The sequence below is a fragment of the Dendrobates tinctorius genome, unplaced genomic scaffold, assembly GCF_039654945.1.
Source record: "Dendrobates tinctorius isolate UK_male_01 unplaced genomic scaffold, ASM3965494v1 ptg000126l, whole genome shotgun sequence".
In the NCBI taxonomy this organism is placed as follows: Eukaryota; Metazoa; Chordata; class Amphibia; order Anura; family Dendrobatidae; genus Dendrobates; species Dendrobates tinctorius.
Window position 1 is genome coordinate 21,753,041 of NW_027361794.1, and position 24,068 is coordinate 21,777,108.

The window sequence follows — 24,068 nt, forward strand, 5'->3', positions numbered from 1 at the left end:
TGGTGAGGAGGACCAGGATTTGGAGAGATATCACCAGCAGTGAGAAGGAGCAGAGAAAGTGTTAGCAGGTGGGAGCAGGAGAGGGCATGAGGGGGCTGTCTGTGTTTGGAGACAGAGGATTGTATGTTAAGGAACAGTTTTGAGGTGGAGGTGAGGTGGATGGGGAGGATTGAAGAAGAGATGAACAGTTCCTTACTAGGAGTAGGGATTAGGGGAATTAGCAGAAAGTGAAGGATTATTGGGGTGAAAGTGAAAACAAACAGAAACATTGTTTACAGTGACTGTGTACAGTTACCTTCAGTTCCCTTCTGGTTCAATTCTGGTTTTAATTCTTAAATTAATCTTCACACTTCTAGAACACACTTATAGGAAATCACACTGCAGACTGAAGTCTTTATGCAGACTTGTGCTCTGCAATATATGTACAACTAAGTGCAGTCAGGTGTGAAGCAGAGAGGAGTGGTCTCTGCTCATCTTGGCCAGACAATTAAGAGTGGACCAGATGTATATGATCAAGCCAGAGTAAACAAGGTCATAAATAACACTGGGGTAAGCTGGGGTTAGCTGAAAGGCATACCATGTGAATGCTAAGTGCAGAGGCAAGTCTGTGTGCAAAGCTGGGTGATGTACTATGTGCACTTCATAGACAGACAGCAGGAGAGCAGGAGAGCTGGGTGGATGAACATACCATGTGAATGCTAGGTGCAGAGGCAAGTCTATGTGCAAAGCTGGGTGATGCACTGTGTGCCCTTCATAGACAGACACAGGAGAGCAGGAGAGCTGGGTGGATGGACATACCATGTGAATGCTAGGTGCAGAGGCAAGTCTATGTGCAAAGCTGGGTGATGCACTGTGTGTCCTTCATAGACAGACAGCAGGAGAGCAGGAGACTGCTCTGCAAAATTTTGTGGCTGTAGCTGCGACGGTGCAGATGCCAATCTCGGACATAGACACATACATACATACAAACATTGAGCTTTATATATTAGATTACTTTTGTCAGATTTAAGTTATTTCTGTGACCATTGTGAGATTTTCTGTAATTAAACAAGGGGTACCAACAATTTTGATCACGAGTGTAGGAGGCGTGAATATTTTAACTCCACAGCCACTTTCCAGCAGTTAGCACATAATGGACGTTGGAGAGTGAAAATTACACATTTGTCATTTTATTACCCAACACATAGTGCCCAGATTGTGCTCCAGGAGACACACACCATAAAGAAGCTGACCGCCCGTCCATCCGAATTTTTGTCTCCTGAGTTAATATTCATCCGGAGTTGTTAACTCTAATTTGAGTGGGTGTCATTATGTGTCCTCTTTGGGGTGGGCATGTTGCCTTTCTATATGTGATGCTTTATTACCAGCTCTGTCTCTGAAGTTGTGGTGATGTTATGGTAATTGGCCATATTTGCAGTTTGGTCGTGCGTTTTAATTATAATCGGCACCCACATATATACACATCTATATTCATTTTTTCTGGGTACAAATCTGGCTTAGTACATGTGATTATTGGATGCCCCTGAGGGATAGATGTATATCTACCATCCTTCCTATTAGTAGCTTTTACCTTACTGCACCGGATTGTCTATCAGGATGTTTATTTATTCTAAACCTTTATTAACTGGTTGCATCTCGGATCATTAATACTAATATACTGTAACATACTTTATGGCCGTGGCAAGGTTTACGCGTTCTCTAGCACTGCTGCACTTTTCTGCTTGTTTGTTGCACATGTTCCCTATTTCTCCCGTTTCTGTCAATATTCTCTAATAAAGGAGATATTTTGCCATTTTTGGATCTATTGGTCGTATATTTATGTGGTCTCCACACCCCCGCTTCATGTGCTGTAGCGACTGATCCATTAACTGTCCTGGATTAACAGCACTAGTTTTATCTACTGCCACTTACAGGATGCTGTTATACACCATTGCTTTTATGTTACACCATAAATTAAGTGGATTCTTCTCACTATAATATTGCTAAATACAGGGATCCTAAATGTTGTTTGCGCACACTGCAAGGCTCAGAAGTGAAAGCGGTTTTTGCTGGATTGCTTTATAGAAACCTTGTTGCTTTTCAACAGCCTTTGAGCCACTAATAGTGTGGGAGCCTCTGTTTTTCCATTGACAGATGATGGACCTCAGTGGGGACTTGTTTTTTTGTGAGATGAGAATTGGTATTATTTTCGCCTACATGTCATTGATTGTTCACTCTTGCCTCCCAAATATTAAATAAAAAGAAACCAAAACAGTTGAACACCACACACTACTGGTTCATCCTATAAGCTTTTCTATTAGACTGTGAACTGTCATTGTCTTGGTAAATAAAGTTTTTTTTACACAGCTTTTTTACATAGCTTGCTATTTTTATGGACAGTTTTTGTAGAAATGTTCAAAAATATAAATGGCAATATTTCATTAAAAAATTATAATTGCTTTTTATCTTAGCAGATGACTGTACCAGGAGATCAGAGGGACAGCTGACATCTTCAGTTTTTAAATCTGATGATCTTGAGATCATACAAAATACAAATAAAGTGAATGCTTTTACTCCAGATATACCATCATCCATTCTCAGCGAAGATCTGTCATCCGATCCTTTGAAAGAGGTCTCATCTTTGGATTCATTACCGACTGCTAAAGAAAATCAAAGTCTCAAACGAGGCATTAAAAAACAAACTGCTCCTAAAGCAAAGAAGTTATTTTCATGTTCACAATGTGGGAAATGTTTTAAATATAAATCAGATTTTGTTAGACACCAGAGAGCTCACACAGGGGAGAAACCTTTTTCATGTTCAGAATGTGGGAAATGTTTTAAGCAGAAATCAGAACTTGTTAGTCACCAGAGAACTCACACAGGGGACAAACCTTTTTCCTGTTCAGAATGTGGTAAATGTTTTAACCGGAAAGAGCATCTTGTTAGTCACCAGAGAACTCACACAGAGGAGAAGCCTTTTTCATGTTCAGAATGTGGGAAATATTTTGCACGGAAATCAAGTTTTGTTACTCACCAGAGAATTCACACAGGGGAGAAGCCTTTTTCATGTTCAGAATGTGGGAAATATTTTGCACACAAATCAAGTTTTATTACTCACCAGAGAATTCACACAGGGGAGAAGCTTTTTTCATGTTCAGAATGTGGGAAATATTTTGCACAGAAATCAAGTTTTGTTACTCACCAGAGAATTCACACAGGGGAGAAGCCTTTTTCATGTTCAGAATGTGGGAAATGTTTTAGTCAGAAACTGTCTCTTGTTAAACACCAAATAACTCACACTGGGGAGAAGCCTTTTTCCTGTTCAGAATGTGGGAAATATTTTTCACAGAAATCACATTTTGTGACTCACCAGAGAATTCACACAGGGGAGAAGCCTTTTTCCTGTTCAGAATGTGGGAAATGTTTTAACCGGAAAGAGCATCTTGTTAATCACCAGAGAACTCACACACAGGTGAAGCCTTTTTCATGTTCAGAATGTGGGAAATGTTTTAAACAGAAATCAGATCTTGTTAGTCACCAGAGAACTCACACAGGGGAGAAGCCTTTTTCCTGTTCAGAATGTGGTAAATGTTTTAACCGGAAAGCGCAGCTTGTTAGTCACCAGAGAACTCACACAGAGGAAAAGCCTTTTTCATGTTCAGAATGTGGGAAATATTTTAAACAGAAATCAGATCTTGTTAGTCATCAGAGAACTCACACAGGGGAGAAGCCGTTTTCCTGTTCAGAATGCGGGAAGTGTTTTAGTCACAGACTGTCTCTTGTTACGCACCAAATATCTCACACTGGGGAGAAGCCTTTTTCCTGTTCAGAATGTGGGAAACGTTTTAACCGGAAAGAGCATCTTGTTAGTCACCAGAGAACTCACACAGGGGAGAAGCCTTTTTCCTGTTCAGAATGTGGGAAATGTTTTAACCGGAAATCGGTTCTTTTTAGACATCAGAGTAGTCACACAGAGGAGAAGCCTTTTTCATTTTCTTAATGTGGGAAATATTTTACTTGGAAATCAGCTGTTAATAAACTTCAGCAATGTCACATAGGGGAGAAGCCTTTTTTATGTTCATAATGTTGGAATAGTTTTAAGCAAAATTGGATCTTCATAAAAAGGTTGTCTCTTGTCATTCCTCATATTTGCTGACAAAAGTATAAAATTTAAACTAAAGGACTTCCGGGAGGCGGAGCCAAGGAATGGCTGCTTTTAGCAGACCTCCCTGCTGGCTTACTCTCATCCATGGCCATCTCTTTGTGAGAGGAGAAACAGCATTAATCAGTGGGGGAATACCTGGACTGAGGGCTCATCTGTCAGGTCTGCCTCTCTAGGCTCCGGGCACAGGAGACGCCGTGCAGCCTGATACCTGCCACATGCGAGCGGTGAAGATAGAGGGACACTCTGGCACTTGATCCTCTTGCTCCTAGATTAGAAGACAGGGAAGCGGCCCCGAGATAACAAGCGACCACCTGCCGGGGGAAAAAACAAACAGTGAGGCCCTGAAGATCTGGCCGTTATCGCATCTGGGGCTGGAGACAGTGAGTGCAGTGGCAATAGGGGAAGGGATAACTACAACAGATGCCATCTCCCTGCCACTCACAGCCCTCAGCAGCATCTCTGCACTACACGCTGGCTGTGAGCTGCATTGTTTTAAGTTGCTGACCATCCCTCAGAGGTGACAGAAGCAATAAAGCACTCAAGGTCTATCTGATAGGGGATTAACCCTTGAGGCCCCTCTACAGAGCTTAAATAAATCAGCCAAAGAAGTCACAAGGGGATTACCTCAGAGACCAGACATAATACAGGACCAAGAGGACAGTTGATATTGATTTTATTAAGCCCTTGGCAGTGGTTTAACCAGGTGAAGTCATTACTCAGTGACACATTAATTTGTTTACAACTTAGAGGTTTATATTAGTCCTCTCTGACTTTCAAGGTTACTGAACCTCTATAAATAAAGGTCAACAGCAAGAGATTAATATTCTATACGCTCCATATAGGAGTTACATGCTACACAGCAGATTCTCATGTAACATTTCTTAACTGAGACTTCACCGCCTTCTATCTTATCACCATTGTCACTGGGTATGGATAAATTTGTGGGCAAACAAACTAAAGGAGGTCGGGCCTCTTCTCGAAACCAACAAGACTCATCCTCGCTTGAATCTGCCTCTGATGCCAGTAGCGAGACTTCTCATTCAATAGCAGATGCCATCATGGAAGCCTTATGCTCGAAATAGATTCTAAATTTGCCACTCTTCAAACCACAATAGACTCTATAATATCACAAGTTAATAGTCAGGGCACTTGCCTGGATGAGGCCGAACTATATATCTCTGATTTGGAGGATGTTACCAGGGAAATGGCAGAACGTCTAGAGAGAAAAGAGAAAGTCATCACAGAGCTTCAATCCAAAGTGGACGATTTGGAAAACCGATCTAGATGCAATAACTTGAAACTGATAGGACTACCAGAGTCCATACATCCCTCTAAATTGCTAAAATTAACATCTGAGTGGCTGCAGGAAGCCTTGGACATTCACCTAACATCGGGTTCAATGGCGGTTGAGAGAGCACATAGAGTAGGCCCGCACAAGGGAAAAGACGACGACAGACCCAGACCAGTGATATTCAAGATCCTTGACTTTCAAGACAAAATTCGTTTACTGCTTACAGGAAGAAAGAGCACCTATCCTACAAAGGGCACAAACTTCTGATGTTTCAGGATTATTCGGCCATGGTGATGACCAGACCCAGGGACTTCAAACCCGTGTGTAAGTTGCTGGCTGACAAAAATATCAGGTTCAGCCTACAATATCCTATGATACTGCGCTTTAACCTATCTGGGAAAAGCTGGGCTTTTGATGACCCGGTGATGGCTCTGGAGGTTGTCCGGGAAACTTTCCAGCCACCGTGAGCAAGATCCAGAGTGGCTTACTCAGTGGCAATACCATGAATCACATTAGGTGATGTCAACTGACATCTGTTTGTTATATTGTTTTTTGCTGTATTTTTATTTGTGCATCTAACTTTAGGATGCGGGTTTAAGGGAATTGTTGAATATGGCACACAGTTACAAATTTTGTGGGAGGGGGAGGTATTTTGGGGAGAAAGTTTCTGCATTCGACTTCAGGTAATCAACAATCCAGGGATTCTAATGCCTACTCGCTGGGATGGGCAGGGGTTCCATTATTATGTAACGATTACATGTAATCATATTTCCCGCACTTGAGTGTGTTAATGATAGCTATCAATAGGCAAAATATGTCCACGGTGACATCTCTCCTTTGGTGTTCCTGGAATGCCAATGGCTTAAATTCCCGGTCAAAAGGAAAAAAAAATTAAATTGCATCGAGAAAATTTTCATATTGTACTTTTGCAGGAGACACACTGGGTGAAGGGCAACCATCCTATGTTTTCCAGCCAAAAATTTATGTGCAGAAGCTTCTTTTACTAAAAAACAGAGAGGTGTCGCTATTATGATAAACAGGAGTATTGGCCACGAGATAGTGGATGTGTTAGAAGATCTTTCAGGGAGGTTTGTCTGCGTTAAGCTGGTTACAGAGGGGACAACCTACAGTGTAATTTATATTTATGCGTAAAATTCGTCGGATCCCCTTTTCAGGCTAATGTGCTAAAACAGATCGGGGGTTGGGACACCTCCCATATGATTGTGGTTGGCGATTTTAATGAGGTGCATGACATCGAGGTGGATAGATCTAATTCTCAATCTCCTCATATACCTACGCAAGGGAGACTAATACAATCTTTTTTAGCTCTTCTGTGATTGTTGGATGTTTGGAGAGTGCAACACCCTGTTGAGAGAGATTACTCTCACTATTTACATGTTCATAACTCCCATGCTAGAATTGATTACTGGTTGTTGGTCCCCTCACTCATGCCAAGAATCACACATACCAAAATTCTGGACGTGCATATCTCAGATCATGCACCGATAAACGTTCAGCCTAAAACTAAATAACCCAATCTATTTTCATAGGAAATGGAAGTTTCCATGATACTTATATCACTCAGATTATTTAAAAAAATTCATACAATTCTCATGGGATACGTACAAATCTGATAACCAAATACACTGTGAAATAATTAATAAAAATGAAATAATTGCGTATATACTGTATGTCATAAAAAAACAGTTGCAGGAGCGGACCCTGGCAGCGCAGAGGGCTTTAACTTTAGCATGTAAAAATTTTAAACTTAATAATTCACCCCTCACGAAAAAACAATATATCGAGGTAAAGGAATTAGCGGATGCACTAGCTCATGAATGGGCAACTTATAGTATTGATCTCCAAAAGCAAAATTTTTTTAAATGGGGCAATAAACCTGGCAAATTACTTGTGTCTCTTACTAGATCATACAGAAAGGCCACAAGGATTCACAAAATTCAGACCAAAGAGAGCAGAGTGTTGACAGAATGACGAGATTGTATAGGAATTTAGATACTTTTTTGTCTCCCTGTACAAAGCGGAGAAAAGAGACGGGGACGATATTCTAAACTTTATGCAAACAGAAGCTAACAGAGGAACATAGGGAAATCCTTAACGCTCCTATATCCCCTTCAGAAGTCATCCAAACTATCAGCTCCTTGAAGCTGTCTAATCTCCTGGCCCTGAGGGCTATAGCAATGAATTTTACAAAATATTGGGAGGAAGTATAGGGACACATCTTTGTGACGTCTTTAATCAGTTGGCTCTATTGGGGCAGCTCCTGGATCATTTCAATGAAGCAGACATAATAGTGCTCCCCAAACCGGGCAAAGATCCTTTACTAGTGGAAGGATATAGACCAATCTTGCTTTTAAACTCCAACTTTAAAATTTTCATTAAAATACTAGCAAATAGAGTGAAAAAAATAATCCCCAACCTGATATTGGGGTCTAATCAAACTACAAGCCCCAAAGGAGGAGGGTGTCATCAATTTACCAGGTATTGGAAAGTACAATCTAGCAGCAAATCTCAGATACACCACTGATTGGTTAAGAGGTAGCTCACATTTTACAAATGTACTTTTAGACCAACAATTAAGCCCTCATGTCTCCTTACCTGCATTACTACATATGGCCAATGATGACCTTATTGCAGACATAAGAAACCACCTCACCTTATGGCAAACTATACAGACATGGAAGAAATGCAGGAGACTATGTCATTTGAGAAGTGATGTCTCTCCTTTTGTGCCGTTTCTGGGTAACCCAGGCTTTATGGGAGGTAAACCACCCTTATCTTCCATTGAGCTGGCTGGGCAGGGTTGCATCTTGGCAGCTGACCTATTAGGTGATAGTTTCTCCATGCTTGCATTTGACATAGCAGCATGTTTCCCAATATTTGTAACAAGCCCTTCCTTTTACTTCAAGCAAAGAGCTTAACTTTGAAAAGTATAGCAACTAGGGGTGGAGATAGAAGGGGAACGTTTTGGATGGCCTCCTTAGGACCACCAGGTTGCAGATAGCCTCAACAAGCAGTATCTACACATTGTTGCTTAAGTAATGGTCATGGGAGGGCCAAAATACAGGCCCAGCACAATGGGTTAATGATATACAGAACATCACAGTTGGGGAAATCTTAGATGCCACATTGATGCAATGAAAGGTGATCCCCTCCAGCAGTTATGCAGACATGTGTTTATTACTCCTTCATAGAGCTTATATTACTCCACACATTAAGTCTAAGATGTCTCCAGTGGGCACATCCACATGCTCCAAATGCGGGACAGGAAACATAGACATATTTCATCACATGTGGGGATGTCCCAAAGTGCAAAAAATATGGCAGTCTATCCACACCGAACTGCAGGGTCTTGGTGTGTTATTGTCTCCTTTTGTTGCCGCAATGGGCAATATTTAATATTTTAGACAGCTCTCAACACAAATTCCCAAAACATCTTTAGGCCGTGTTGATAATATGGGCCTCAGCTACCAGGAAAAGTATTTTGCAGCACTGGCTAAATCCATTGCCACCACCCAAGTCTCTCATATACACCAAAATAATGTATATTTTTCGAATGGACTGGTTAGACACCCTGACAAATAAAGAGAAATTGACTGGGAAGTGTTTAAGTACATGGTCATTGTTCATCCCATCACTGTCTCAAGACTCCAGGGACAAACTAAGGACATATTTTGACAAAACCTAGTGGTATCTTCAGAAAATAAGTGGACATAATCCTATTCCTTGAGCTTGTTGATCGTTATTCAAATGCAGAGTTGTTTAAGGGGTTTATATGTTGGGGGGATGGGGGACATTTGAGTATTATGCATGTCAAACAAGCATCAAATAAACTTGATTCCTTCAAACCTGTACGACTTACTTTTTGGTAATGCTCTTCAAACCAATATTGTGAGTTTTAGGCTATGTGCACACGTAGCGTTTTAAAACGCTTACTAAAAACCGGACTCCTTCCCAGAAATCGCGCGTTTTTTTCCCGCGCGATTTCACCGCGATTATGATCGCGATTTTGCCGCGATTTTCGCGTGCGATATTCAAGCACTTTCCAAGCGATTTGAAGCATCGCTTGGAAAGTGATTGACAGGTTGGTCACACTCGTCAAACATAGTGTTTGACAAGTGTGACCAGGTTTTTACTATTGAGGCCGCCTATGCGGCATCAATAGTAAAAGATAGAATGTTAAAATGCTAAAAAAAATAAAAAAATCGGTGTATATTTACCTTCCGGCGTCCCGCGCTGCATTCCCGGGCCTCAGCGTTCCCAGTAATGCCTTGCGAGACCTGTGATGAGGTAGTCTCGCATTGCTATAGCGATCTCGCGAGACCGCTAGAGTCACACGAGACTACGTCATTACAGGACCTTGCCGCAAGGCATTACTGGGAACGCTTAGGCCGGGAATGCAGCGCGGGACGCCGGAAGGTAAATATACCCCGATTTTTTATTTTTTATTCTTTTTTTACAGGGGTATGGTACCCAGGGCCTGGAGGACAGTCTCCTCTCCTCCACACCGTGGGTACCAACCGCACATGAGACGCTTAACTTCCCGCATGGTGGGCATAGCCACATGCGGGAAGTAAGCGATTCTCATGCATTCCTATGGGTGCGGAATCGCGGCAATTCTTTGCGATTCCGCACAAAAAATGAGCATGCTGCGATTTTTTCCGCGATGCGATTCCGCCGCGGAAAAAAGCGCAGCATTAGCACAGCATGTGCGGAATGCCATAGGAATGCATGGGGTGCATTCTGTACACGATTTTTAAGCATTTTCGCGCCGAAAATCGCGGCAAAAACGCTTAAAAATCGCTACGTGTGCACACAGCCTTACACCTGTCAAATAGCTTGTTACTTCAAGACTTGTATGATTATCTTGTATTGTAATGCTCTTTACATTAATAAAACATGTTTGGAAAAAAATTAAAGCTAAAAAGAAAAGTGGTCTCTTAATTTTTGCCAGAGCTGTATATATAAAATTATCCCTCAATTAGAAGATTCACTGACAAGAGGATAAAACTAAACTTTATTCCAAATGTAAAACTATACCCATAATTCACCCCTGAAGGTTAGTCAGAAGGTGACTAATAGAAAAAACATATACCCCACATCTCAGTATATAGGGTGCGGTGACTTATACACACTCACTCTCCAAACCTCTCATTTCTACGGGTTTCATTGTCCTCACCAAAGGCGACTCATCAGGAGACTTTATTTAATATTGACCTATATTCAAGGTTGACTAGACAAAAAAAAACTAAAATCATTTATCATGTTATCCAAAAGTCAGAAAACTAGCCACATACAGGCAGATCCCAGACTTCAAACTATATAAAACCCCTGGCAAAAATTATGGAATCATCGGGCTTGGAGAATGTTCATTCAGTTGTTTAAGTTTGTGATCACAGACATGACACAAAACTAAAGTCATTTCAAATGGCAACTTTCTGGCTTTAAGAAACACTAAAAGAAATCAAGAACAAAAATTGTGGTAGTCAGTAATGGTTACCTTCTGACTAACCTTCAGGGTGAATTATGGGTATAGTTTTACATTTGGAATAAAGTTTAGTTTTATCCTCTTGTCAGTGAATCTTCTAATTGAGGGATAATTTTACACCTCCAACCAAAAAATACGTTTTCCAATTTTGACAACAATGGAAGACCAACTGTATGATCAGCTTTTGCGATTCTACACTGCAACAGAACAAAAGTACCCCCAGTGGATCTACGATCTACCTCCAGAGAAACGTTCAAATGCCAAGTCCCAGTTTAGACAAACATCTAAGCCATATCGAGGAGAGAAAGGGATTATTTAAAAAGGAAAAAAGGAGGTTCTCACTAAAAGCCGGCTACTAAATATCCTGAAGGCCTGTCACGACAACCCAACTTCTGGTGGTCATTTTGGCAGAGATAAAACATTTGCCAAAATTTCTGACCGCTATTACTGGAAGGGAATGAAAAACGATGTTCACCAACATGTCACAGCCTGTCAAAAATGTATTGTCACAAGTCCCAAAATCAGCAAAGAAGCTCCACCACTGAACAGTATACCAGTGCCTGGAAAAGTATGGAGCTTAGTTGGGATTGATATGATCGGTCCTCTTCAGGAAACATCAAATGGCAACAAATATATATTTGCTGTCATTGATCATTTCTTGAAGTGGACTGAAGCAACAGCAGTTCCTGACAAGAGTGTCATATCAGTAGCAAAATTTTTGTACACCGTTATTTGCCGCTAAGGCTGTATGGACACTTTGATTAGCGACCAGGGAAGAGAGTTTGTGAACTCAATCATCGACAACCTGATGGATCATTTTCAGATCACCGCATTTCATCTGCCTACCACCCACAAACAAATGTCCAGCGGGAACGTGACAATCGACCTCTCAAAGAATCTCTTAGCAAGCTTGTCAATGACCAAGGAACCAACTGGGACCAGTTCATCTCTGGTATTTTATTTGCCTATCACACATCTGTGCATGCCTCAATCAAGTGCACTCCATTTGAGGTCATGTATGGACGAAAGGCTAAGCTTCCTATTGACCTCAATCCATCATCAAATGACACTGAATGTCATGTCTCTTTCAGATGATGCCAACCCTGATGTGCTAAATACACTTACAACCTTTCAGAACAGGATCCTCTCAACTGTATGTACCAACATCCATTCAGATCAGGAAAACCAAAAGTGTGCCTTTGATCGCCGACACAACAGCAACGAAGAAATCACTGCTGGCACCATTGTTTATATCAAGAATCAACATCATATTTATCGCATGGGTTCAAAGACGGAACCACGCTGGGTTGGACCCTACTGGGTTGTGGAATCATTAACCAAGCGACAAGTAAAACTTAAGAACGATAAGACTGGCAAGATACTAAGCAACAACTACCATGCCAGTAACCTTAAGATTTACCAGGATAAAGAGACTTCTATACCACCCCAGTCCCCTGATGACTGTGTAGGGTCCTAGCAGGTTCTCAGGATGCAGTGACGAGACACGAGACAGGGTATGACTGGTATAATAAATTTTTATAAATTTAAGCCACTAGGGCTATGCTGAATGGGCAAACGGGGTAACAAAACAATCTGTCCTCGCAGGGACTCAAGAAAATAAACAGTACTTTTTTGTGTTACTGAGAGCAACCCGGCTAGTTCGGGTGTCAGAGGCCAAACTATGGCCAAACTATATCACTTATTTCTAAAGTCTACTCATCCTTCCATGCGTCGCTCGGGATTGCAGATGCGGCCGCTTAGGGGGTCGCTGATGTGGCTGCCCTGACGCCTCGATCTTCCTGGAAGGTTTAGGCTCGTCGGGCCCTGAAGAAACTGTACCGGTGGGGGCACAAGCAGCCCTGAAGAAACGGTGCTGATGGGGCGCAACAGGCCCTGAAGAAACAATGCCGGTGAGGGGCAACAGGCCCTGAAGAAACGATGCCGGTGGGGCACCACAGGCCCTGAAGAAACGATGCCGGTGGGGCGCAACAGGCCCTGAAGAAACGGTGCCGATGGGGCGCAACAGGCCCTGAAGAAATTATGCCGGTGGGGCGCAACAGGCCCTGATATCCCTGAGGAAGGTGCCAGGAAGGGCGCCGAAACGCGTAGGAGGAAATAAAGGTGTACACTGCTACAACATCTTGCATCCCAGGTGATTTGTGAATCTCGGCAGCGCGGACTGCAACACACCCTGCTTCCCACAACTTTCTGAAGGTCGTGGACTTGTCACAGCAGGACGGTAAACAGCGGGGGCAGCTGTATGCGACTGTATGAGGGGAGCGGCCGCCGGTGCAAAGCTCTCACGTGTCACTAGTCGGTAAGTTCGCAGCTTTCCTTTCACAGGGCCCTGTTGGTCTCTCCACAACATACCGTCCGCTCCCTCGGTCCTCTCTGTCTCACCCGACTTCTTGTCTGTTGTCCTGCTCTCTGTCAACTGTCACTTCAGCGTGCCCCCTGCTCCTTTTACCATTGCCCTGCCCCCTGTTTCCCTGACAACTTCAGTCAAGTCTCTCCCTTTACTGTTCTCCCAGTATCGTTCGGTCAGGAACCCTGATGGCGGTCCCCTGGGTACCTGCCCGGCCGCTGCATGGGAGTCCTCCTTCCCACACTCCCCCACCCTGTAAGCTCGCCAGTCCTCGGGCGAGGGCCTTAATCTATTGAGATCGGTCTGTAGGGGTTTCAATGTTTGTTGCCATATGAATTGATCTTGCTCATATCGTTCAGGGGGTTTGCCGGCTGTTGACCGCTCGGAGCATCTAATGTTGTGAGTTCATTTTCCCCTTCGTCACTGAGGTCTGGTGAACTCCCTATTCTGGTAAAGGAAGGTAATGAGCCTGATTATCAGGCACCTGAGCCTAATGAGGATGACTGGCGGGGTGGAGTCACGGACTGGATATAAGGCTGCCGACGCCCTTCTGCCCTGCGGGTGATTTCTCTGTGGACTTCTAGGACACCAGTCTGATTCCTGCTCCTCTAAAGCTAAGTTTTCTGCTTTGCCTGTTAGCATTTGTGTTTGTTTTTGTTTTCCTTGCTTTTCTGGATTCTGCCATTCCCTGCTGGGGTGAGCTGAATCTCCTTTTGCCGGTTGCTCTGTCTTCAGAATATTCCTGAGTACTGACATAGCTTTTTTGAAGCCTAGCGTCTTCAGGGCCTTTTTCACTGTCAGTCTGTTGGCTCTTATTTTCATAGGGTTTTTCACGGATTGCAGACAGCAGCCTTCCTGTCCTTTTCTATCTAGTTAGCTTGGGCCCCATCTTTGCTCAGTCTATCTTTCTGTCTGTGTTAGTGTTTTCATCTTGCTTCACCGTCATTATATGTTGGGGGCTGCCTATTGCTTTGGGGTCTGCTCTGGGGCAGTTTAGATTTCCCCTTTCTTTCTTTAGGCCTATTTAATTCTCCGGCTGTGATTGAGGGGTCTAGGGCATCGTAGGAACCCCCCACGGCTACTGTTAGTTGTTGTGGATAGGATCAGGGGTCTGCAATCCGATAGCTGCCAACCTCTCTGGTTTTCTGGACTTAGCTAGCATTTCTGTTTTTGCCTCCTACGGTGACTCAATCATAACAGTCTAAGTTCAACTGGGGTAGAGTCGTCTGGGGTGGTGGACATCGGTGGGCTGACTGGTGCGGGTGGGCTAATCGTGTCAGATGTTTCATTACTGAGTGGAGGGCCTCTGTGTCCTGGGAGGCAATCTTCGTCGTCGTCCGGGTCCCAACATACGGAACACGGCACGGATGTCGACGGGGTAGGCTCCGGTTGCTTCGGGTCGGAGGAAGTACATGGACGTAACATATTACGATGCACAATACGAGTGGGCAATGTTTCATCCTTCTCAGGTCGTATCTCGTACACCGGTCCGTCTGGATGGATACGGCGTAAGACCCGATAAGGAATTTCTTCCCAACGCGGCTCCAGTTTGTTCTGGGGGCGTTGATCTAGTACAAGCACCCGGTAACTGCTTTGGAGGTGAGGAGGTGGGGTTGCATTCTTCCCTGCGTGCTCCCAGTCTCGGAGCTTGGTGTGTACAATTCGGTGAAGAGTTTGCAGCCAGTGACGATGATTTCGGACCCAAGACGACACTCCTGTCCAGGGCTGAGGCTCTTCGGGGTCTAACTCCACTTCCGTGATCCCTTTACCTTCTCATCCGAACAACAGGGAATAGGGGGTATAGCCAGTCACTCGATGTAACCTATTGTTATAGACCCAAACTAATTTAGAAACATATTCTGGCCAACGGGCCTTCTTGTCATTCTCCAGAGTGCGCAACATCTGAATCAATGTCCGATTAAATCGTTCACAAGCCCCATTCCCTTGTGGGTGATACGGTGTGGTCCGGGATTTGTCAATTCCATAGAGGTGATGTAGTTCTTCCATAACTTTTCCCAAAAAACATGCTCCCTGGTCAGAATGTATTTGTTGAGGACAGCCGTATACTTGTATAAAGTTTCTACAAATTGCGGAGGCAGCTGACTCTGCGGTCTGATCCCGAGTGGGGGTGACCACAGCGAACTTGGTGAAATGATCCACCATGACGAGGCAGTGTTCGTATCCCTGGAAAGCGGGACCAATGGTCAGGTAATCCACCGTCAGGAGCGCAAGGGGTGCTGAAGTCACAATTGTCTGTGTTGCGGCTCGCTGAGCGGGCGGTTTGGCAAATTCACATAAGCGGAATGTCCGGCAAACTTCGTCCACAACAGCCGGCAAGCGTGGGTGATAAGTAGAGTTGAGCGATACCGTCCGATACTTCAAAATATCGGATCGGAATGGATCGGCCGATCTTTAAAAAAAGTATCGGTATCGCCGATGCCGATACCGGAAGTCCCATTCAAGTCTATGAGACTTCCGGTATCGGAATTGGAAAAACCCTTTCCTGCCCTTGAACAGCCTCTCGGGGGTCTGTATGGGCCTTCCGGGGGTCTCTGCCGGCCTGCCGGGGGTCTGTGCCGGCCTGCCGGTGGGCTGTGCGGACTGCCCAGGGTCTGTGCACCCTGTGGGGGTCTGTACCGGCCTGCCGGGGGGCTGTGCCGGCCTGCCGGGGGGCTGTGCTGATGTCCGGGGGTCTGTGCAGGCATCGTCCGATGGGACTACAAGTCCCATCGGGCTATGCCTGCTACCATGACAGTGATTGACACATTAGCCAATGATGGGACAGCAGTAGTCCCATCATCCGGCTAATGTGTTAAATGTAAAAAAAAAAATACTACATACATACATACTACATGCATGCTACATACATACTACATGCTACATACATAGTACATATATACTACATATATACTACATGCATGCTACATACATGCTACATACATACTACATACATACTACATGCTACATACATACTACATACATACTACATATATGCATCATACATACTACATGCTACATACTACATACTACATATATGCATCATACATACTACATGCTACATACATACTACATATATACTACATGCATGCTACATACATACTGCATGCATGCTACATACATACTACATGCATGCTACATACATACTACATGCTACATACATACTACATAGATACTACATGCATGCTACATACTACATGCTACATACATACCACATATATACTACATACATACTACATACATGCTACATACATACTACATGCATGCTACATACATACTACATGCTACATACATACCACATATATACTACATACATACTACATGCATGCTACATACATACTACATGCTACATACATACCACATATATACTACATACATACTACATGCATGCTACATACATACTACAAGCTACATACATACTACATACATACTACATGCATGCTACATACATGCTACATGCTACATACATACTACATACATACTACATGCATGCTACATACAATACATACATAGACATACAGTACATATAACATAGAGTAACATACTTACCAATACTTGTCACATTGTTCCCCGAAGCCATTGTCATCTACGGAATAAATATTAACATAACAAACCACAAAAATACTCACCCATGATCCGAAGCAGTCCACGAGTGTGTCCCACGACGATCTTGGGTAGAGAACTGCAGCATCAGCTGATGCTGCCGCTCTCTACGGGCTGCAGGAATCCAATGACGGGAGGTAGGTATCCTTCCGCACTGTATTCCTCCGCCACTTAAAAAAAAAAAGTCCCTAGTCTCACTTTATGGTAAAAGCTGTGTGGGAATTTCCCACACAGCTTTTACCATAAAGTGAGACTAGGGATTTTTTTTTTTTAAGTGGCGGAGGAATACAGTGCGGAAGGTTACCTACCTCCCGTCATTGGATTCCTGCAGCCCGTAGAGAGCGGCAGCATCAGCTGATGCTGCAGTTCTCTACCCAAGATCATCGTGGGACACACTCGTGGACTGCTTCGGATCATGGGTGAGTATTTTTGTGGTTTGTTATGTTAATATTTATTCCGTAGACGACAATGGCTTCGGGGAACAATGTGACAAGTATTGGTAAGTATGTTACTCTATGTTATATGTACTGTATGTCTATGTATGTATTGTATGTAGCATGCATGTAGTATGTATGTAGCATGTATGTAGTATGTATGTAGCATGTAGTATGTATGTAGTATGTATGTAGTATGTATGTAGCATGTATGTAGCATGCATGTAGTATATATGTGGTATGTATGTAGCATGTAGTATGTATGTAGCATGCATGTAGTATATATGTGGTATGTATGTAGCATGTAGTATGTATGTAGCATGCATGTAGTATGTATGTAGCATATATGTGGTATGTATGTAGCATGTAGTATGTATGTAGTATGTATGTAGCATGTATGTAGCATGCATGTAGCATGTAGTATGTATGTAGATGCATGTAGTATGTATGTAGTATGTATGTAGCATGTAGTATGTGTGTAGCATGCATGTAGTATATATGTAGTATGTATGTAGCATGTAGTATGTATGTAGCATGCATGTAGTATATATGTAGTATGTATGTAGCATGTAGTATGTATGTAGCATGCATGTAGTATATATGTGGTATGTATGTAGCATGTAGTATGTATGTAGCATGCATGTAGTATTTTTTTTTTTTTTTTTTTAAACATTTAACACATTAGCCGGATGATGGGACTACTACTGTCCCATCATTGGCTAATGTGTCAATCACTGTCATGGTAGCAGGCATCGCCCGATGGGACTTGTAGTCCCATCGGACGATGCCTGCACAGACCCCCGGACATCAGCACAGCCCCCCGGCAGGCCGGCACAGCCCCCCGGCAGGCCGGTACAGACCCTCACAGGGTGCACAGCCCCCCGGCAGGCCGGCACAGCCCCCCGGCAGGCCGGTACAGACCCCGGGCAGTCCACACAGCCCCCCGGCAGGCCGGCACAGCCCCTCGGCAGGCCGGTACAGACCCACACAGGGTGCACAGACCACCGGCAGGCCGGCACAGCCCCCCGGCAGGCCGGTACAGACTCCGGGCAGTCCACACAGCCCTCCGGCAGGCCGGCACAGCCCCCCGGCAGGCCGGCAGAGACCCCTGGAAGGCCCGAAATGACGGCGCATCATGATGCGCACACACCGCGCATCATGATGACGTCATTTCGGCTGTCAATCAACTTTGAACTTCCGATTCCGATGCCCATGCCTGATATTGAAAAAATATCGGATGTCGTTATCGGAATTCCGATACAGCAAGTATCGGCCGATACCCGATACTTGCGGTATCGGAATGCTCAACACTAGTGATAAGCTTTCTGTTGCAACCATTGCAAAGTCTTTTTAACTCCAAAGTGGGCCCCTTTTTCGTGAGCCACTCGAGCCAGTTCGTGTAGTTGAGCTCCGGGCGTAACCACCTGCCAAACCGACACTGAGGTTGTTTGCGATGTTACTTTAAGGTACAATAATCCCTTTCGGATAACCAACCTCTCCCATTGTCGCAGCATAAGCAACAGGTCTTGAGTCAAATTTTGCCATTGAGAGTCAGTGGGTAATTGCCCAGCGGCGACCCATGTCCTGAGAAGGCCAACCTCTTCGTCTTCTTGTTGCTGTTGTATCCACTTATCCCGGGATTGTTCCAATATGCCCCTTGGGGTCTCAGAGGAAGATATTTTTTTATTGTCAGTTGTAAGTACGGCAGCAGTGAGAGCGAACGGTATTTCCTCTCCTTCTAATTCTTCGTCTCGATTCTGTCCTGGAGTTGTATGTCGAATCCTGGAGAGGGCGTCTGCATGGACATTCTCGGCCCCTCTTTTGTAGATAATCTTATAATTGTACTTTGCCATCCGGGCCACCCATCGCTGTTCCAGAGCCCCCAATTTGGCGTTTTCCAAATGAGCCAGCGGGTTGTTGTCAGTTCGCACTACCTCCTCGGAGCCCGCTAGGTACTCTGCGAATCTCTCCGTCATAGCCCACACCACTGCGAGGAGTTCGAGCTTAAAGGAGCTATAATTGTCAGGGTTACGCTCGGAGTCATGGAGTGAGCGACTTCAATATGCGATCACCCTCTCCCAGCCATCCTGAACCTGTGACAACACAGCCCCCAGCCCGTGAAGACTCCCGTCAGTGTGCAAGATGAACGGTTGAGAGAAATCCGTGTAAGCCAACACTGGGGCATCCAAGAGCGCAGCCTTGAGGTCTCGGAAGGCCTCTTCCTGAGGGTGTTGCCACTGGATTTTTCGCCCATTGGCCCCAGCGGGAGCCCCCTTCAGCAGGTCGTGCAGGGCTCGAGCTTGACATGCAAAATTCTTTACGAAGCGACGGTAATATCCGGCTAACCCCAGAAAAGCCCGCACATCTTTCACCGTCTCGGGGGTAGGCCATTCCTGGATAGCAGCCACCTTCTCCCGGGATGGCCTCACACCCTCTGCCGAAACGACATGACCCAGATACTCAATCTGAGAGCGAAATAGGTGTCATTTCTGAGGCTTCACCTTCAACCGGTACTTCTGCAACCGGCTGAGTACCTGTCCCAACCGCTTCATGTGGTCCTCAAAGGTGGCGGCATAGACGATGATGTCGTCCAGATAGATCAACGTAGCCTCAAAATTGAGATCTCCCAGACACCACTCCATCAATCGCTGAAAGGTCTCGGGGGCGTTGGCCAGCCCGAACGGCATCCGATTAAACTTAAACAGTCCCATGGGCAATATGAACGCCATCTTGGCTCTATCTTCTTCTGACATGGGCACCTGCCAGTACCCACTGGCCAAGTCCAGGGTTGAAAAATATGTTGCTTTTCCCAAGGCTGACAGGGATTCTTCTATGCGGGGCAGTGGATGAGTTTTAATAGTGCAAGCATTCAGTTTACGATAATCCACACAGAATCGTAGTGTACCATCTTTCTTCCGGACCAACACGATTGGGGCTGCCCAGGGGCTTTGACTTTCCCGTTTCACCCCTTTTCGCAGCATTTGGGCCAGCAAAGTTTTCACCTCTTGATAGAGTTGTGGCGGAATCTGTCGATATCGTTCCCGGATAAGGGCCGCTCCTGCTGTGGGGATTTCATGAGTGATGGCGGTGGTACACCCAAAATCGTCCTCATGACTAGCAAATACTTCATGGTACTGTCCCAGCAATGTTTTTATCTGTGAGAGTTGGGCTGCAGTTAATCCAGAAAGCTCAGCCCGCATCTGCTCCAAAATATTTCGGCCCTTCTCTTGTGCCGAGACTTCGTGGGCCTGTAAAGTTCGTATTATTACTTCCCAAGGATCCTCGGGGTGTACTCGTAATTGAACCACAGGAGCTGGCAGCACTTCTTCTAAAGGCCTTACTAGTTTGGCCAGCACAGTCCGTGCTTTCAGAACGGTGTCTTGGTTTTCAAGGTTAACACAGCGCACCAGGACGGCTCCTTTTTGCACAGTAGCCAGGGAACGGGCCACCATTATGCCAGGAGGTAAGCGCTCCGAGTGACACGGCTCCACCTGCACCTCCACGCCCTCCAAGGGTATCGGGGCTCGAATGGGCAGGGCCACCACAGTCTGTCCAGGAGGTAACACAAGCAGGGGGGTCGCTGGCATGATGACCTTACCCAGAGCCTTGCCTTCCTGGCGGTCCTGATGTATCTGTGCTCCCCGCACCAGCTGATGGAATACCTGTCCCTGGGCTGTGCGAGAACCCCACTGCTTCAGAATCCTCTGTGTAGGGTCATTGAGCAGTAGGTTGCCGAACTCTCGTAGAACATTCATGCCTAGGGTGATAGGGTGTTGCTTATCAGCTTCTCCTTGAATCAGTACCACCCCTCTGCAACCAAGGGATTTACCGCACAGCGTCACTTGCACCCACACCACCCCAGCAACTGGGACCAGCAGCTACTAGTCTGATCACAGGCCCCCACTGAGGCCTTGCTGCTTCCGGGAAGTTCTGTTGAAAATACGTTGCGGGCATAGTGGTTACTTATGACCCCGTGTCCACCAGGCACCGGACGGCCCGGCCCTCCACTTCTGCCCAAACCACCGGGCATTTTGCCACTAAATCTTCGGGACTTCCACCACCCCTAGTTGTGGTTTTTGGCTCCGAGCGGCGTCCCCCCAGCTCGGAGCCCTTTAATGGCGGCCGGAGTGGGTATCTCCCGCGCCGCGGACTCTCTCGGGCAAAGTGGCCTGGTTCTCCACACTCAAAACACCGGGCCTGTGTAGGCTGACCATCCCGTGGGGAGCGTGATTCCCAGGAGCCGGGGTTAAAGCTAGGTCGTCCAGTCCCGGTTCTTCTCTTTACTTCGGCCAACTCGCCCTTAATACTTTGCAGCTCTTGCTTCATCTCTTCCACCCACTGAGGCTCCTCGACTACATTCGCCGAGGCCTCCACACCTCGGACTTTCCCCACGGGGACTGCCATCCTCTGCTCCTGCTCTCGAGCACGTGCCTGACTTCCCACCTCTGAAAAATCTATTTGGGGATTCATTCTGATCTGTTCCCGCAGTGGCTGTTTGACTAATGGATCTCGCAAACCAGTCACCAGTAGGTCACATAGGGTAATGTCAACAGGTCCTGCCCCTACCCCGTCCTTTCTTTCTATAGCTGTATGCAATTCCTGGAGGACATTCATATACTCTGTGATCGTCTCCCCCTCTACCTGCATCCGACTAAACAAACGGGTTCTTAACTCTCCCACATTAGTAGGGTCCCCATGGGTCTGTTCCACTATCTGTAACACTTTTTCAAAAGAGTATCAACATCACTGACCTCTGCGCCTCCCCGTCCAGTGCCATGAGTGCCACCTCAGCCTCCAGATCAGGGGTCATTGGGTGCATCCGGAAGAGCCCCCGCATCCGCTCTGTCCAGCTCCATAACATAGTATTGGAGCCGGAAAATCTAGGCAGGTTGTTCAGCATGGCCCCCTGTTGTGAGTTCATTTTCCCCTTCATTACTGAGGCCAGAGGAACTCCCTCTTCTGGTAAAGAAAGGTAGTGAGCCTCATTATCAAACACCTGAGGCTGATGATGATGACTGGCTGAGTGGAGTTGCTGACTGGATATAAGGCTGCCGACGCCCTTCTGCCCTGCGGGTGATTTCACTGTGGGATCCTTGGAGACCAGTCTGAATTCCTGCTCCTCTAAAGCTAAGTTTGCTGCTCGGCCTTTTGCATTGGTGCTTGACTTTGTTTTGCTTTGTTTTTCTGGATTTCTGCCATTCCCTGCTGGGGTGTGCTGAATTCCTTTAGCTCTGTCTTCTGAAAATACCTGAGTGCTGATTTAGTTTTTGAAGCCTAGCTGCTTCAGGGCCTTTTTCATATCAGCTTGTTGGCTTATGTCTTTGATAGGGTTTTGGCAGATTGCAGACAGCAGCCTTCCTGTCCTTTCCTATCTAGGTAGTTTTGGGCCCCGTCTTTGCTCAGTCTATCTTTCTGTCTGTGTTAGTGTTTTCATCTTGCTTCACCGTCATTATATGTTGGGGGCTGCCTATTGCTTTGGGGTCTGCTCTGGGGCAGTTTAGATTTCCCCTTTCTTTCTTTAGGCCTATTTAATTCTCCGGCCGTGATCGAGGGGTCTAGGGCATCGTAGGAACCCCCACGGCTACTGCTAGTTGTGTTGATAGGTTCAGGGGTCTGCAATCTGATAGTTGCCAACTTCTCTGGTTTTCTGGACTTAGCTTGTATTTCTGCTTTTGCCTCCTACGGTGACTCATTCATAACAGCCCCCCACGATATGCTGGTACGGGGACCTTCATTATTTGCAGAGTTTACAGCTCTACCCTGATCTGCGGCACCACTGTCTGTGCTCGGAGACTGCATCCTGCCGACTACGCCAAATGTAGGGTCCTAGCAGGTTCTCAGGATGCAGTGACGAGACACGAGACAGGGTATGACTGGTATAATAAACTTTTATAAATTTAAGCCACTAGGGCTATGCTGAACGGGCAAACGGGGTAACAAAACAATCTGTCCTCGCAGGGACTCAAGAAAATAAACAGTACTTTTTTGTGTTACTGAGAGTAACCCGGCTAGTCCGGGAGTCAGAGACCAAACTATGACCAAACTATATCACTTATTTCTAAAGTCTACTCATCCTTCCATGCGTCGCTCGGGATTGCAGATGCGGCCGCTTAGGCGTCGCTGATGCAGCTGCCCTGACGCCTCGATCTTCCTGGCAGGTTTGGGCTCGTCGGGCCCTGAAGAAACTGTACCGGTGGGGGCGCAAGAGGCCCTGAAGAAACAATGCCGGTGGGGCACAACCGGCCCTGAAGAAACGGTGCTGATGGGGCGCAACAGGCCCTGAAGTAACAATGCCGGTGGGGCGCAGCAGGCCCTGAAGAAACAATGCCGGTGGGGCGCAACAGGCCCTGAAGAAACAATGCCAGTGGGGCGCAACAGGCCCTGAAGAAACGATGCCGGTGGGGCGCAACAGGCCCTGAAGAAACGGTGCCGATGGGGTGCAGCAGGCCCTGAAGAAACGGTGCCGATGGGGTGCAACAGGCCCTGAAGAAATGATGCCGGTGGGGCGCAACAGGCCCTGAAGAAATGATGCCAGTGGGGCGCAACAGGCCCTGAAGAAATTATGCTGGTGGGGCGCGGTGATGACGCAGTGTCTAAATGTAACTGTTCACCAGTCTCTGCCCAGAGTCCTTAAGCAAACCGGATGGGGGCCTCTACTGCCGCCTGTAGCGAGGGGGCGCCCCCTGGGCCAGTGATGACAGGGCTGCAGCTGTGGGAGAAGGCAGAGG

At 45.9% G+C, this 24,068-nt stretch overlaps 2 protein-coding genes across 3 annotated transcripts in view; both read left to right on the forward strand.

The window, feature by feature from the left end:
• The window catches only part of LOC141047093 (uncharacterized), a 300,636-nt gene extending 296,533 nt beyond the window's left edge, over window positions 1-4,103 (forward strand). The window contains exon 12 of the mRNA XM_073542057.1: window positions 2,769-4,103. Within this exon, the coding sequence (XP_073398158.1) occupies window positions 2,769-3,979 (1,211 nt within the window). The 3' untranslated portion in view covers window positions 3,980-4,103. The remainder of the gene's footprint in view (window positions 1-2,768) is intronic.
• LOC141047089 (uncharacterized) overlaps window positions 1-24,068 on the forward strand; it is a 559,273-nt gene that overhangs the window by 297,483 nt on the left and 237,722 nt on the right. The window lies entirely within an intron of this gene.